Source organism: Dryobates pubescens, chromosome 6 (assembly GCF_014839835.1).
Source record: "Dryobates pubescens isolate bDryPub1 chromosome 6, bDryPub1.pri, whole genome shotgun sequence".
NCBI lineage: Eukaryota > Metazoa > Chordata > Aves > Piciformes > Picidae > Dryobates > Dryobates pubescens.
Genome location: NC_071617.1, coordinates 28001837 through 28019965, shown reverse-complemented (window position 1 = coordinate 28019965; position 18129 = coordinate 28001837). Strand labels below are relative to the sequence as shown.

Here is an 18129-nt window from a genome sequence, read left to right as displayed (position 1 = left end):
TTGTAAATTCTCAACTCAGAAGGCACATGGACAGAGCAATCTGTATCAGTTTCTTTCAAATAATTTAACCCAATAATTACCCTTATTCTTAAGAATAAGTGAGCTACCTGAGCACTGAAGAACTAGGAAAACTAGCTCAGGGCGGGTTTTATATCAGACCACAATTATTTTAGTTCATCTTTTTCATTCATATCTTTCAAATGCACATCTAAGAGCACAAATTTTATCCCCTAAAAGTTACAGTCCAGCAAGTTAATTTTTGTATTATTAAAATTTAACTACACAAAAGTCTTGGCCAACTATATCATTCTTCCTTCTCAAGTGATGTAGATTTCTGATGACATTAACTCCACAAAGTCTTTGGCCTGAAATTTTAAGCTGTATCATGTCTCAAATTGCCAAAATTAAACAAAAATATATAGAACATCTTTTCTCCAAGGCCAAATTTTTCAGTGGTTCTGATGAACAACAGAAAAACAAACCAGGAGCATTTTCTTTCTAAGGATATAGGTCTCCTTTTTGAAAACTCTTCTGTTCAGACAGATCTATAACTAATCAAGTGAGATGAACTAATTCGCAGCATCAGAGTCAGAAATGGTAACTCCAGCATCCATTCATTTTTAAGCTATGATTAAGAGCTACTAAACATAGACATGCAGTTCTGACCTGTGCCGCAGACTATCCCCTCTTCACCAACAGTAAGGTCTACACCACTATGCAATGACCATTTTTGTGCTTGTGTCAAGAAAGAAATGATCTCAAGGAGCACATTCTAAGGATAATCAAGTTTAATTTTTATTTAAACAAGGCAAAATATTTACTAATTTTTTTTTTTTTTACTACAATTTGTTCACTACTTATAAAATTCCAGTCCTCTGGAATATACTGCCACTTTAGGAGAAAAATAAAATGCTTGAAACGCTTTTCAGTCTGAAAATCCAGTGTAATCATTTTGATATATTTTAGTAAATTTAATGTGCAATTCACAGCATTTAAGTTTTCCATAATTTGTCTCAGATACACAAAAACCACACACAAAAAACCAAAACCAAAACCAAACCAAACCAAACACCACACAAAAAAAAAACACAACACCAAAGAAAAAAAGCACTTCCCCAGTCAAGAAAACAACATTGCACTGGGGAATCCACCCATGAACATGCTCATTTCACCTTTCAAATCATACATCTGATTACCAAAGGAGCCATGCTTTACAAAGCACTACCAGCTCTATTTTGATTCTATTTTTTCCTAGAAGACAACAAAGTACTGGTTTTATCATGTAGCACGAGATAAAAAAAATGGTCCTCTGAAGATGTAGTAATCAGGAGTCACCAGAAGAAACTGTTTACCAATGTACTGTGCATGAGTTAGGGTTTCTTACTCTCACTAAGTCCTGCACTTCTGAGCAATAGGTAGTTTTGCAGCCAGTGCCATGACTTTTATGTTTAGTTAGCTCCACTTAAAGAACTCCCACCTTTAATTTGTCATTGCATTTGCTAAACTGCAAAAGGCTATCAGAAAAAGAATTGGTTGCTTACTTCCAAGCATTTTCTCGATCTGAAATACAGTTCTATGAAATGACCTTAATTTTATTCTTATCAAGGGGCTGTCATTTCAGTGGCACACAGACCAAGGGCAAGTTACAATACAAACATTAATGCAGATGATTAACCATGAACACGAATACTTCGAGTTTAAACAGGCTCAGGTTACAAAAGCATTTAGTAACTCGGCTTGGCGTACTGAGATATTAAAACAGTTAATAAAGGCATAAGGTGTACTACCGTGCAAGATTTCAAATATATTCTGACTCACCATGAAACAATTTAGGCTTTAACTGGTGATATTACCAAAAGAATCTTTGCAGCAAGTCAGGATTGATGCAATTGAAAAGTGACACCAAGACAGGTGTATCCTCTCATTAGTGAGTATGTCACAAGAAGATGAAAAGATGACACACACACACAACAAAAAACAACAACAAAAAAAGTAAAAAGGGATTAAGAGATTTAAAAACATGAGGAGTCTCTAGCATCTTTGGCTACAGGTTTGTTTCTCTCCTACTGAGGACAGTAAACTTTTCCAGGCTGATTTGTACTGAAATAAAAACAAATATCCCCCCCCCCCCAATTTTATATATTCTGTGCTGTGTACTTTTTATTATTATTCACAATTAGACACAAGCTTCCATTAGGATTACTTTAAGTAACTTGCTCAAGATTTTTTTCTTTAATTATTATTATGAAACATATATAGCTGTCTTAATTAAGCATTTATAAGCTTCCTAGCAGTTTGAATATCAGAAAGTTACAAGTGTGGGAAAGAAAGTAATCAAAATTTAAAGTTACCTACTATTTGAAACGAGTCAGTGTCACATAGATTTGATATGTACATATTTTTAAATACAAACAAAACCCCAACAACTAAATATTAAAGTGATTCCAGTTTTCTATGAAGATACATGACCTACGTCCCACTGTATGAATATACCAAATAGAGAAGAGGGCCATTCTTTGCTATGCACGTCATCTTAAGATTTAAATCGTGTATGACATCCTAAGTGTAACTCCCCATATTTTATAAGGTTAAATCTCAAATCAGCATGAGCCAGCAAACAGTAAACTGCATGCATGCATAAAAATCTGGCTTCTCTTTCTGTTTCTTTAATAACCAAATTTACGACACAGTTTTCAATGCATTACTTCATGTATGTGCATCATTGTTTTCCCATCCTGCTGTTCTGAAGACATTATAACAAACAAGAATGTCACAGGTCTTTTATACAAACACAAGACAGTTTAGGAGGCCACAACAATGCACAAGTGTGATCTAAATAACATCAGCTTATTTAATAACATATTGCAGAAGCACTCTAAGCAACCAAAAAACAAACACAAAAACAACCAACCACCACCAAAAACAACACCCACAAAAACAAACAAAAAAAAAGTAGTAAGGTAAGTCACTGGTTTCCAAACATTCTTCACTAAGCATTGCTTCAAGAATTGGACTCAAAATTTCTCATTACATTAAAAAAATAACTATCATATATCTTCTACCTACAAAAGTGGTTTACATCAACAGTCAATGTAAGGAAAAAGTCATACTAGACTGTTATTCTGTGCTAGCATATATAAACAAGACAGTTCAGTAATACCAAAAAGTCCACTTGCATATATCCAGTAAGCAGCTTTTCCCAGCAAACTCCGTAAACTTCAGCAAAACCTGAACTTGACAATTTTTCTTTTTCATTTGACATAGATTTCACATATGTAAACATGGAAAGAAATGTTTGCAATAAACTAAGTACCAGTTAAAATGTTACTACATTCAATAACATTTAAGTTAGATGACATTGTATGTGGAGGATGAGGGACAGAAAGGGCTGACCAAATTTTTTGCAAGCCACAGTAAAAAAACATACAAGTTTAACTGCTACTGTTCAGTACTTCCGGATGCTGCAAAAGTGATCAGCTCAAAGCAACTGCTAAACATTAGCAGCAGAAGAAAATATCACTGCCTTCACTATCAGCAACAACACAGAGAATAGAATAGAATAAACCAGGTCGGAAGAGACCTTGAAGATCATCAAGTCCAACCTATCATCCAACACCACCCAATCAACCATGCAACCAAGCATCCTGTCAAGTCTTGTCCTGAACACCCCCAGCGATGGCGACCCCACCACCTCCTCAGGCAGCCCATTCCAATGGGCAATCACTCTCTCTGTGTAAAACTTCCTCCTAACCTCCAGCCTAAACCTCCCCTGATGCAGCCTGAGACTGTGTCCTCTTGTTCTGGTGCTGGTTGCCTGGGAGAAGAGACCAACCTCTGCCTGACTACAACCCCCCTTCACGTAGTTGTAGACAGCAATGAGGTCACCCCTGAGTCTCCTCTTCTCCAGGCTAAGCAACCCCAGCTCCCTCAGTCTCTCCTCACAGGGCTTATGTTCCAAGCCCCTCACCAACTTTGTTGCCCTTTTCTGGACATGCTCCAGCAAGTCAACATCCTTCCTAAACTGAGGGGCCCAGAACTGGACACAGCACTCACGATGTGGCCTAACCAGCGCAGCATACAGGGGGAGAATGACCTCCTTGTTCCTGCTGGCCACACTGTTCCTGATGCAGGCCAGGATGCCATTGGCTAGATGAAAATCTAAGACGGACAGTTCCATATTGCAGAAGACATCCCCCACTGCACCAACAGGAAGAAGAGAGTCAACACTACCAGCTTTATTTCTATGAACAAGTGCCAAAAGGTGGTTTAAGAAATACCTGCAGAACAGAGTATATATACATGTGAAACTACTCATCCTCTTTTATAGCTGTTGAAGTGGAGGAGGCTTCAGATTACTTAAATGTCTGTCAGTCATGAAAAAGACCAGTGCCCTCCAATATTTCAGTTGATAAATTAAAGGTATAAAGGTATCAGAAATATCCTGGTATCTCATCCTGCTTGCAGACTTCTACTATCACTGATGTCATGGTATTACCTTGAAAGCAAGGTACTTGTAACTAGGAAAAGGGTATGTGTATCAAGAATCAGAACACTTGTCTTGGCCATTTTGCACCATGAAGAAACAATGTTTATCCTCAGGATTTAGGATTAAATTTAGCACTACCTGCTGAGAGCACCATCCTAATTACTTATGAGGTGGTTAGGAAAGAATTTTCCCTCTTGGTGCAAGATTCCTCTCTCAGCAACCTAGGCATTCAATGCAAGGCTAATCCAGAAAACTCCTTCTATTTCTACCTAGCAGATACCCAGAACAGATGATACTCAATATGAAAGTGTACTTAGAAGAAATCCTCTCCAATAAAGAAAATGTATCTATGGTTATATCAGTAGAGCAAGCAAGAAATAAATACCTCTTCTCCCCACTCCCTTGGAGAGAAAAAAACCAACCAAACATACACACAAAAAACAACAAAACACCACAACAAACAAACAAGGCAAAAAACCCAATGTCACAGCCACTATCAGCATAGGAACTAGCTGGTTATAAAAATGTCTAACTGCAATGGTCTGGCCATTTCAAACTTCAAAGTTCACATGGCATGTGCAAGAGGACTGGCTGATCAGTAACCTCACAGGAAGCTACTGACAAAAGCTGAATCAGAATCTCCGAAGGCTATGTAGCAGCAGAAACACATGAGAAGACTGCTGTAATTCACATTTTTTACCAGAAGAAAGTTTGGAGTGTCCTGTTTAGAGTGTTAGGGCAGAGTGTATCTGTGGGAAATGCTGAAAAGAAGGGTTCTGTGTAGGCAGGTTTACTGAGAGCGCTAGATCACTGCATTTATAATGATAGGTACAGGTATTAATGAGCATCCATGAACACAAGGATGGTCAAAGGCTGCTAGTGTTTTGAACACTGCAAAATTCTAACACTTAAAGTCATTACATTGAGAACACTGAATAATTATTTTCACTAAAATTGAGAAAAACAGCAAAATGTTTAAAGGGTTCTTTTTAATTTCAAGGTAGACCACCTTCTGAGAGGGCAGAGGGAAAGAGAGCTTTTGTTGTTGCAGTCACTGGGGGAGGGTTTTTTTGTTGTTTGAGCTATTTTGCATAGGCTACACAACAGCCACTAATCTTTGTAAGGAAGGGGATTCTGATCTTCCACCGAGTTGTGTGTGCAACACAATATATGTGTAAAAGCATGATATGGCAATTAAGTTGTGTATCTGCCTGTAAAATACTTGAGCGTAGACTGTCAAGATTCACCTGACAAAGCGAAAGTCCTACTACACATCTCATGGGGTGCTTGAAAAATGTAGGCACTGAAACTTTAGTTCATACATACTGCTATGGGCAACACACTTTGTTGGGCAAATAAATATTATTGCCAGAAAACTCATCATTTCACTTTTTCGCCACTGAAAAGGTGCTTTCACTACAGAGTAGAAGCAGAAATCCTGACACATCCCTAGAAAATTTATCAAGGTCAAGCCTTAAAACAGTTCACTGAGAAACCATTACCTACTACTAGGTAGTAAGTTTTTGTTAGAGCTTCAATATTTCTCAGTTCTAATTACAACAGAGTACAACATAGCAAAGTTGCAACAAAAACTTATGAATAACCCACACAAACACCCTGGAGACAGTAACATATAGTAGCACTTTTGTTTCAGCCTGTCACCACTCTATAGCAACTAGTACTGTAATACACAAAAGATATTCTAGAATATTTACCCAAGAGCTGGTCTGGCATTAGGAGTCATATTCAAAGAGAGACTCCATTTCCAGTTACATTGCAAATCTGTACTTTTTTTTATTGTCCTTGAAAATAGTTGCTATAGTAACTCTCAACTATTTTTTTTAATCCTGTACTCTAGGAATACACGAGTAAAATTAGAGATCTGTTGATAATTATTCTTAAGATACACCAAGCATCATTAAAATTTCCTAGTGTCCCATTTGTACTTTCAACTAACACTGTATACTGATCTGCTAAATAACAACCCTAGCCCTAGAACTTTTTTCCCAGTTCTTCTACTGTTTAAACTCTAAAATTATTTCCAGAACTAGTAATTTATACCAAAACCACCCAAGAGAGATCAGGGCAATAAAGAGCCCTGCCCTGCTCACAGTGTGGAAAAGAAATTAAAGCAGTATCTAGACAGAAAGTGTCATCTTAAGAAAATGAGAATGGAGGTGGTATCAGAGGAATGGTTCCCTGATTAAGAATGACTGTGCTAAAAGATTATCTGAAGAAGAGTTGAGCAAAGGGTCTATACTTAGTGTGAGGAAAACAAGAAAAAAAAGGCTCTAGAAAATGTAATGAAATGTAACATATGACAAGCTAGTTGATAAGCTTGAGGTTTACACCTGTAAAAGATGATGTGCATCATCCTAAAGTATTACACAAAATGGTTTTACCAATTTATACACACAACAGGGAAAAAGTAAAGGTCATCTAGTATAGGAAGGTTACCATCAAAACAGGCAAGTACTGGCCAAAAAAAAAAAAAAGGAAGCAATGAACACTGGACTCCTGTATGTCAAAGCAGATTTTTCAGTCTTGCTAGAGAAGCAAACTAGACAGCAATGAAAGGCACAACTGAAATTTGATGATTGAGGCCAACCAATCAGATGGAAAATTAACCCTCTTACTACAAAAGTTTTGTTATGACCACATCAATTTATTCATTGAGCAGAAGCTCACAAGGCACAATATGCACAGTCCAGAAAGACCTGAACTACTAGTCATCAATAGAGTTTTCTATTTGTGGTCTCCTGTTTTTGTCTTGTATTATCAACCATGTAGACACAGACCACTACAGAAAAGCGTTAAGTAATTTTTACATACAGTTAAAAGCTATGGGTGGGAAAGGGAATGCTGCAGAGTGTTTAACTACAACTACAAGATAAGTTATGCATGTATCCAGAAGAACTATCTGATACCCAGTTTGGTCTATCCTGGTAACATTCATTGAAAGGAAAAAGAAAGTTAGCAAAAAAGTATTTCTAAGCCCCTTAGTTAAAAAGATAAGCCAAAGAAAAAGCCATTTCTAATACACACCTTGACTAAAGAAAACACTGTGCAACAATTTGGTAAAGAAATTAACATTTACATTACAGAGGCCATTGAATTGAATGAAAATGCTAAAAATTAGTTTTGATGCTGTAAATCTTAGCTTCAATTTCCACATTCTTGATTGCTTAAGTAAATAATAAAAATTGAATTATCTCAATAAAATTCAGCAAAGTTTACATTTCCTTCCTTGAAAACAAGGAGAGGAGCATGAAAGAAAGAGAAGAAATGAACATGTGGAGAAAAAAAGAGAGCAAAGGAAACTCAACAAATTAGAAAAAGTAACAGCCTTGAGCATTTTCACTTTTAATGATCTTGATTTCATCTAGAAAGACAAATGTGTTATAATTGATTTTTACATAAACCTGGTAAAAAAACCTTTCAGGAAGATGTGTGTTCAACATTAATTATCATTTCTGATCTTGATGTACAAACTAGAGAGCAGAAACCCTTTCACCAGTTATTTATACTGTAATTCTTCACTCTGTTACAAGCTAGACCTAATGGGGGGGGGGCAGGGAATGTGATTTTTAAGGTAAAAATCAATATTGCAAGGAGAAAAGATCTTAACAACAGAAATTAACAGGCTCTAGCCTTTTTCACAAGCTTAAGCAAAATCTTATACATCACTGTTCGCTGGAATGAGCATCACTCATATTTTATACACAAATACTTTTCCTAGCAAAAAATACTTAATTTAAAAAAAAAAATCATCAAGAATTACCTAAGTAGTGCTTTACTCAAATATATTTCAGAAAAGGCTTCCATTAGCATGAAGTTAATTTTGGAAATACTCCATTACTTACCTGGAATACCTGTTAAATTTCCCCTCACTTAAGTTCATCATAACATTCATTCAGTTTATTAATTCACTCTGTGATTTTCAATTCCACCCTCATCAGAACCACTGATCAGAAATTATTTATGTAACACTTAATTTTGCATAGCAACAATCTACTTCCCTTAATTCTTAACAAAGCAACTTTTCAAACAAATACTGACACAAAGATAAATCTACACCCACACTTGTGAAAACCAAGTAAATCCCTAACATGTCTAGAGGACTAGAGTTGTGTTTTTTTCAACCAAAAAATAATGCTTGTCAATGGAATTTTAGGCAGGGAAAAGATTCACATCAGGAGAGAATTAAACTCCACTATGTCTGAATTCTATGGAGCTAATTATTCACTAGTTCAAAAAATAATTTACATAAGCCATATGAAAAGCACAGCATAAAGTTGCTTCTTAGAAATATTTTCACGGCATTACACTGTCTGTAAATTGTTGTCAAAATCTTAATTCAAACTTCTTATTAGTCTCTAGCTATTTCATTTGTAAGGACAGACTATTCACTTTTACTCAGTTAGAGGAACACTGGTCTCCAAATAGTCCTTTTGATGCAAATGAGCAGTCGTGGGCCCATGTTTTCTTTTTTTCCCCAGCCATTCTAATGCAGAACTAGGACTCAGACTCAGTGTTTTTACCCTCTCTTGAATTGTCTGTTTCATGATAGTAATTACTGGAAAATATTCTACTCAGTAAGAAGTGCAGGACCCAATCCTTAAAGATTACAAGACATTCTTCCAGAATGTCTAAATATTGTCTCAAATATTTGTTGCAAAGGTAATTTATTTTCTCTATCACTAGTTTAGTACACTTGCTATTTTCAGATATATTCATCAGCTCCTTGATATCTATACAGTTGGCTGAGTTGCACTAATTCGAGCAACTGAAAGCTTTGGAGAAAGAACAAGTAAGTTCACCATTTTTATGATGCTTCCCTACCTCTAGTCTAGCACTTCCACTACTAGCTTCACATGTAATGCAACAGACATAGTCACTGCTAATCCCAATCTTAAAACATGAGCCCTTTTAAAGTCTCAGAGCCAGATTTTTAAAAACCTACAGGTAGGCAACCATGAAAAAAATGTTTTAAATCCACTGTATATATCAGATTATAGAGTAATAGAGGATGAAAGGGATATCTGGACATCATCAAGTACAACTCCCCTGCCAAAGCAGGATCACTTAGGGCAGGTCACACAGGACCACATCCAGACAGGTGTTGAAAGTGTTCAGAGAAGGAGACTCCACAACATCTTTGAGCAGCCTGCGCCAGGCCTCCAGCACCCTCACACCGGAGAAGTTTCTCCTTATCTTCAGATAAAAAACCCTGGGTTCCAGTTTGTGCCCACAGCCCCTTCTCCTATCACTAGGCACCACTTGCAGGAGTCTGGCCCCTTCCTCTTGCTCCCCCACCCTCTAGCTATTGATGAACATTCACAGAATTTAATTGCTTTAATTATATTTAAGAAACAAGCCTGCATATTTACTTTGGAAAGATAAATTTGTCATGTATCAGTCTTCCCTATGTCTCTTAATGAGCTAGACTCAGATCTGAATCAAAAGAATAAAGATCAAAATTGCATCAACTGTAGAATTATCTTTTCATCCATGTACTGCGCACCATTTTCCCTGTTTGTATTTAAAGCCAATTTAAAGCATTTAAAACATTCTGACTGCTCTGGTGTTGGGGGGGGGGGGGGGGGGAACAAAACACCAACCACCACCACCACTCAACCATCCCAAGAACAAAAACCTCACACTAAACAAAACAGCCGCTCTCATTCTTAAGAATTATTCCTAATACATTCCTGCAGAGCTTAACAAAAGTGATTTTTGGTCAGGAATTAAAACACACACAACAAAAAACTGCAAAACTACAAAAGAAATCAAACAGTCATAAAGACTCTCCAAATTCCTCAATTTTTTTAAACTGCAGCCATTTAAAAGTTACAAGTAACTACTAAAACAGAGTTCCTAACACAAAGCATGTTATTTCTCCAAGCTTTTTATTAATTTTTCTACTTTTGCTAACATGTAGGTAAGACTACTAGATAAGACTAGAATAGCTTTCTCCATCAAAAAAAAACAAAGAACTACAACAGATCAGTATTTCTGACAATCCCCAAGTCTTTGTGGCACTATCAAAGAAATCCCCCTAGTTCCTAAACCTGTCTTTCTCCAAAAATTAAATGCAATTTGCCCAAAACGTGTTCAGAAAAACAGAGCACTTCTCTTCCTCTCATACAGTTATCAGAGTGCACAGTACAGATGAAAGCTTATTTTGTCATCAAGATCAGCAATAATTATAGCACCTAGTACTTGTACAGCACTTTAAACCAACAGATCTGAAATTCTTTCTGGAGAATTTATATTTATTCTGACAGTGACAAACAATACAGTCTACAGAGCATTTGCATTCCTTGCTCTGACCCAAAACATGCACATGCAGTTGTTTTGTACAATCAATCAAGGTGAAAGCATGTAAGTGTAAATAATTTATCTACCAGCTTCTGAACAATAATACTTGAAGCAAAGGCAAGGAGAAAGTGGAACAGAAATGAGAAATCGATTTAAAGAAAAGGGTTAACATACTGTTTCATTTTGAATTTCACTGTTGATTGATCTACAAAAACATGTTTCATCCCACACTTCCCCAAAATCTTCTAGATCTTTAGACTTTGTAAAGTCAGTAGCTGCCTCCTCATTTGAGACACATACAGTAAAGTGTAGCCAAGTTTAAATTAGCATAAGAATTACAGAGCTATTCAAGAAAGGTCTGTACCTAGCATTACTCCTGACACCACTAAAGCTTAATCAGTAGTAACTATAAATTTTAAACCCAAAGGTTTTGGGTTGCCCATTTATTAAGCTTCTCAGAGCTTCTCTCAGCTACATTCTGAATATTAAAAAAAAAAAAAACTTAAAAATTAAACTAATGCAAACTATTGACAGATTTCTCAAAACAGCAACAAGTGTTAAAATAGGTAAATACCTAACAAAGTTTAAATTACCACCTTGCTTTCAATCGTGAGTCCACAAGTGACTTCAGTGAAAGTGTAAGTAAAGACATGAAAGCTTTACTCCCAAGAAGTCTTCAACCTTCCTCAGATTACAGACAGAGGAATATCCAACTCTGAGCATGAAACAGACAGTGCCCTTCATCCCTGGTTTTGCTGGGGAAAAACACCACTGAATAATTTAGTTAACACTTCATATGACACAAGTCAGGAAAAAGCAACAAACTCTATGCCCTACCCAAGGCTCTTGTTTTTCAGTATTTTACAGGCAATATGCTTCAAAAAATTATTTGTGCCTAACCCTTCAATCCCTTAGGACTAGTCTAAACCATTAAATACTAACAGGTATTCAAACTGATTAGTTTCATGAAGTGCTTTGCTAGAAAAACCCACACATTTAAATTGCTTTAAAAATCCCCATCTAAACATTCAAAACCTAGTCACATTTTACACTATTAAGGTTATGAGGATCCAATGGACTTAGAGCAATTGTGTCTCACCAAAGTATTAAACCTTTAAAACTAACACTGAGGTACACCTGTAGGTCACATGTGAACACCTTTCACTGTCGCTGCCTAAACTATACCATCAGAACTGTAGTCAATTTACACTAGATTTCACTCTTCCTTTTCTGTACATATAAATCTCCCTGAAAGCCTACTACTAGTGAAGTGATTAGCTCCTCTTGGAAATCCCACTCTCTCTATATAGGAAACGTAAAAGACATGTCATCTGAACCAGATTTTTCAGACTGAAGAAACTCCTGGAAAATCACTATAATGACCCAGTCTCAATACTCTAAACATGCTACATACAACCAGAAGCTGTCACTGTGGGTGACAGTTTGCAGTATGGACATGTGCTAGCTGCAAAGTTAATCCCAGCAGGTCAACAACCATGTCTGAACAGTTTAAAATGATCCAATCTGACCCAGCTCAGGCATTCCCAACCAAAATCATATCCAGGTTACTGCATCTTAACAGATGTCACACTCACTGAAGCCCTTACAAAAAGCAAGACATGCCTCATAGTCAGGCTGAGCCCAGCCAAGTGGGAAAAACAAGTGATTGTCAGCTCTTCAGCAGTCTAATAAAAGTGCTTTCATTTAAGCTGATAAATGCATTTAAAATATTGCCAAATTGGGTCATTTCAGAGCAATGGTCAAAAAATGGAGATACTTGTTTGTCATATAATCATTGAGGCTGGAAAAGACCTTTAAGATCGAGTCCAACTGTAACCTAACTACCATAATCACTAAACTATATCCTGAAGCGCCAGATCTACGTTGTTCTTAAAGACCTCCAGGTATGGCAACTCCATCACCTCCCTGGGCAGCCTATGCCAATGCCTCACTACTCTCTCTGTAAAGAAGTTTTTCCTAATGTCCCATCTAAACCTCCCTTGGCACAATTTGAACCCATTTCCTCTCATCCTATTGCTAGTTGACCAACATCAGCTACACTACAGTTTCCTGTCAGGTAGTTGTAGAGAGCAGTAAGATCTCCGCTTAGCTTTTTCTTCGCCAGACTAAACAACCTCATCTCCTTCAGACACTCCTACAACGTGCCCTCCAACCCCCCCACCAGTCTCATTGCTCTTCTCTGGACACAGTACTCAAGTTGTAAAAATTAACAAAACAGAACACTGTATTTTGTAACATCTAGATGAAAAATACACTTTATAGATAAAATTGTTACCTACTGCCAGTTTGCTGTAAATGCACCTGCAGTCTTATCAAACATACTTAGAGCTAGTAGTCGAAAAACCTTAGACGTTCCAAGATGTTTTTTTAGTTATCAGTAGTTCAACTGACATAAAGGTCATTGTTGATAGTGCTAAGTACGCTCCTATACAAGTTCAGTGGCTTAACTGCAGAAGTCTGGTGCTAATGCAAGCAGAATTATGATTTCTTTTCGTAACAAAGAAGTTGGTACTTATGTCCAGTCTAGTTAATTATGATAAACATGTAAGACTAACATAAAAATTGGTAAGATTTATTAAACTATTTACTGCATAAGCACAATCTGCCACAAACCAAAGAAAACAATTTAGTCTTGGCATTTATTGGGAATGGACAAATGTATTAAAGACAACAAAAAAAGAGCCACAGGCAGTTAGCAATCAACTCGCAATTCCAGACAAGACTGTGCTACATTCTCAGAAACAATCATGAAAGCTCCATCATGCCAGCATCTGCCCACCTTTCTGAACAAGCAATGGTCAGCCAACCTGTATATTGATAAACCCTAAGCAATGCAAGGAAGGAGCTCCAATCATGGTAACTATTATGAAATGTAGAAAATAATCACAGAAAACCCTTATCTTGGCATTCAAGATACAGTTTGCAATGAGCAGAACTGAAAATACTCAAAACAATTATTTTCAAGTTATCAGAGACCTCATAATCTTCGAATTGCTTTCAAGACTTTTTTTGTTGTTGTTGTTTTGTTTGTTGGGGGTTTTTTTTGTAGCTACCCTAGCAGGCAGCACTTGGGTGCAGAAACATGAGCAAGCTCCAAGACCAAGCCAACTTGATTTCTCAAGAGGCTTCTGTTAATAAACAGCCAGGACCGGGGCCAGGCCAAGAGCAAGTGTGAATTTCCTCTTTTTCCCCGGGAACACGCATATGATCAGCCTCCACCCTCCGTGAAGGGAGCGTGCTGTCACACACAAACAGGGCTGCAACCTGCCTCTCCAACCCTCCCCCCGCCGCCGCTTTCAAACCAGACGCACAGCACTAACCAGCCAAAGGGAACATGACAAGGGGTAGTGGTAGGGTGTGGTTTGACTATTACCTTTTTTTTTTTTTTTTTAAAGAGTAAAATCCAGCCTCTCTCAGCCATCAGAAACACCCATTTCATTAGGAAGAAATTACCCGCTGTGTTTTTCCGGTACAACATGTGAACTCAGGACCACGAACCTGCTCCTGATATTTACTTTACAGTGAGCGCTGGCAGCTTTCAAACATAGCGAACCAAAGCACTCCGTCCGTCACGCCCTGGGAAAGCTAACCCGGAGATTGCACCAGCGGCCCGGAGAGCCGCTCAAGTAGAGCAGGTTGCTTTGTAAGAGGCGCCTTCTGTACAAAGCTGAATGTTTAAAGAAACAAAAAAGGCAGCAACAAAAAAAGCCTACCGGCGAGCTTCTCAGACCTTCTCTTCCACCACTCGCTTTCCTGCTCTGCTTAAGTCACAGACAGTCAAAAAAAAAAAAGCCCACAGAGGTAACGCCTTTCGGAGTCTGGGGGGGGTCTAGCTTTTGTATTACAGCACTTACCCGCCCCCCTTTCGCCACGTCCAGCTCCTAGAGGATTCCCTGCCTTGGGGCCGTCTGTCCCGCATGGTCGGCATGTGCCTGCGAGAGGGGAGGGAGGAGGGGACGGCTCTGGCCCTGCGTTCCCTTTCTCTTCCCAGCCGCTTCAACCTGCTTTCACCGGAGCCGCTCCGGGCACGGCGAGGGGCCCGACACTGGCTTCCCGGCAAGGAGCAAAGCCTCCTCCCAGGTCAGAAGGGACCGCGTGTTAAACGTGGTACATAGGAAGGCCTATGCCCAAGCCCCTCGGCCAGGGGGGGGTGGCGGCGCGGGGGGCCAGGCTGACCGTGGGGCGGAGGCGGGCGCGGCCTGGCCGGGCGCAGCGTCTCACCTCCCGGGCGGCCGGGAGAGGGGGAGGAGGGCCGGGCCGCGGCTGGCCAGCTGGGCCGGGGAAGGGGGTCTACGGCGGGGTCTCTTACCTCGGTGGGGTCGCTGATCTCGAACAGGTCCAGCCGGTTCGCGTTCCAGTGGTTGATAATGTCGGCGAGTTTGCGCCGCTCCTCCTCCCGGCTGCCGCCGCCGCCCGACATCCTCGCCGAGCCCGCCGCCGAGGAGCCGAGCCGGGGCTGGGGCTGGGCCCTCTCCGCCGAGCCCTGGCGAGGGGCGGAGACGGGGACGAAGCGGGGGGTCCTTCAGTCCAGGCTGCGGAGGGGAGGAGCCGGCTTTCCCCTCGGCCGCTGCCGGCACGGGTGCTGCGGAAACGCCCCGGGATCGCGCCGCCGATAGCAATCGGCCCCAGAGGACAGAGGAGAAGGAGAAAAAAGAAAAGGGGGAAGGGCGCGGAGTGGGCGTGAGGAGGAGGAAGAATGCCCCAAATCGTCGTCGTCCGCTGTGTCTCCCAGCTCGGCAGCGTCTGTCCCCGCTCGCCTGCCCTGAACCGAGCGAAGCCACCGCTGCCGCCTTTCTCCGCCCCGGTATCGCCCTCCCCTCGCTCGCTCGCTCCCTCACCCACCGTCCCGTGCGCGCCCCCGCTCGGCCGGCCGCCCGCCCTTCTCCCGGGGCGCGCGTGCGCTCGCTCCCGGCGTCCGCCGGCTCCTGGCGGCGGTCGCGCGCCTCAGGAGGGCGCTCACTCCCCTCCCGCCCGCCCCTGCCGGTGAAGGGAGAGGTTGGGGTGGCAGGGTCCGGGTCGGGGCGCGGCGGCCAGGTGTAGTGGGAGCCTTCTCCTGGCGGACTGGCGCGAAGAGGGGGGGTGGCAGCGGCGGCGACCGGTGACTGAAGGCGGCCGTTGGCCCGACGGGGACCGGTGGGACCCGGAGGGGCAGGCGGGTGGCCAGCAGCGGGAGCGACAGCGGCGGCAGCAGCAGCAGCCGTGGCTGCAGCGCGGGGCCTGTCGTCGTAGCAACAAAGGGCCTGGGCCACCGCGGCCGCGGGAACAAAGAGCCTGCGGGTGGAGGCCGGCGCGGCCCCGCCGTGGCCTCTGCGCGCCACGAAGGGCGGGGGAGCGGGAGCGTCCCCACGTTCCAGCCCTCCCTTCCGAAACTCTCCCAGCCCTCGGGCAGAGGTCAGGACGCACGGCTGCAGTGGGTGACCAGGTCAAGGCCGCTGTGGAGGGTGCCGCCTGTTCACCCCGCGGTCTCTCGCCTGTCACCTGGACTTTCTGTGCCCCAGCTTCTTGCAAAGCGAAGAGAGAGCGCTCCGCTGCTCCCACGGGTGCCGATGTATTTAATACTGTTCATGGAATGGGTTTGGAGCACTTTTTTAAAGGAATTGTCTGTAAAGATTGTATTGACAGGAATTTCCGCAGCTGGAGATGAATGTGAGATGAAGTTAAAGCATCAAATATGTTTTAATACTTTTTAGATATATAATTTATGTGTGGTTTTTGACAAAGTGTGTCAGTTGTAAGAGGCATCTCTCGTTTTATAGACTCTGGAGTCCACTACAGGTCTGGGGGTTTGGCATCGTTTTTAACCTGGTGAATTACGTTATGTTTTGTGTAGGGCATCCTCTGTAACTTTGTCCTTAAACAATCAGTTGAACTTGGTTGTCCAAGTGTGGATCATTTTTGTTTTCTTCGTGTGGTTAAAAAGGGGGAAATACTTCTTTGTAGCATACCTGGCAAAGTATTTCAAGTTCCCTTTTGCTGAGGGAGTTAAGATGAGTGCATTTTGATGATGAAGTTTTGATTGGCTGGGTTATTTGAAGACAGATTCCTCAGAGGCCTTCTCTACATTAAGCAATTAAATTATTGTTTTTATCCAGCAGTGTAGCTGTGTAAGTACCAGCAGTTCTGGTTTTACAGGTGAAGGTCAGTTATACTTCTGCCCTACATCTGTAACTGTGCTATATTAGAGCTTTACAGTTTCAAGGATGAAAGAGATCTGGTTTGCTGGGTCCCAAGCTCAGGGAAGTGTTGAAGGACCTTCTGAGAGCCTGTGGAGAAATAGAAGAAAAAAACAGACAAAACAAATAAAACACTTCTTACGTAAAAGCGGGGGGGAAGTTATGCTGGATTTGTTTTCCATATCCAGAAAGACTGTGCCATGAGGTAACCTCCAATGTTCTGGCAGTGCTTACAAAGATCCAGAAACCATGTAAAATACATGATGTGATAGTCCAAAACCCAGGCAGATAGCTGCATGCTCTGTCATGGATGACATTTGTGGAATGGTATGTTGATTTGTCTGAGTTTAGGTGAAATGGGATTATTCTAGGCACAGGGTAAGAAACTGGCTGCATTACTTCAGGATTGGGAAGGAGGCTTTTAGGTGCAGGGTGTGCATAGATCACCATTTTGCTATTACGAGCTGCATGAATGAAATTCATTTTCACAGAATGTTAGGTGTTGGAAGTGACCTCAAAAGATCATCTAGTCCAACCCCCTGGCACAGCAGGATCACCTAGAGTAAGGTCACGCAGGAACATATCCAAGCAGGTTTTGAATGTCTCCAGAGAAGGAGACTCCACAACCTCTCTGGGCAGCCTGTTCCACTTTTCTGTGGGAAAAAGTTTTTTCTTGTGTTTAAGTGGAACATCAATGCTCCAGCTTGCACCTGTTGCCCCATATCTTATCATTGGACATCACTGAGAAGAGCCTGGGTTCCATCCACCTGATACCCACATTTTACATATTTAGAAACATTAATGAGGTCACCCTTCAGCCTCCTCCAAGCCAAAGAAACCCAGATCTCTCAGCTTTTCCTCATAAGGGAGATGTGCCACTCCATCATTTCTGTGGCTCTGCACTGGACTCTTTGAAGTGGTTCTCCATCCTTGAATTGAGGGGCCCAGAACTGAACACAGTTTCCTGAGGAAAAGAAGCAGTTGCTCCAGGAAAACTGGCTACTGAAAGTAGTTGATTTAGCATTGCTGGTGTTCCTGGTTTTCATATGCCAGAGAGCACCAGGAATAAAATTATCAGCATGCTAGACCAACACTGTGTGAATAATAAATTAAATAAACTGAATAAAT

At 41.1% G+C, this 18129-nt stretch overlaps 1 protein-coding gene across 25 annotated transcripts in view; it reads right to left on the bottom strand.

The window, feature by feature from the left end:
- The window catches only part of AFDN (afadin, adherens junction formation factor), a 115447-nt gene extending 100082 nt beyond the window's left edge, over nt 1–15365 (bottom strand). For all 25 annotated transcript variants that reach the window (XR_008462321.1, XM_054162788.1, XM_054162798.1 and 22 more), the window contains exon 1: nt 15138–15365. Coding sequence is in view for 24 of the 25 variants with exons in the window: in XM_054162788.1 (XP_054018763.1) it covers nt 15138–15248 (111 nt within the window). In the remaining variant the exon portion in view is untranslated. The remainder of the gene's footprint in view (nt 1–15137) is intronic.
- Between the last annotated feature and the right edge of the window lie 2764 nt (nt 15366–18129).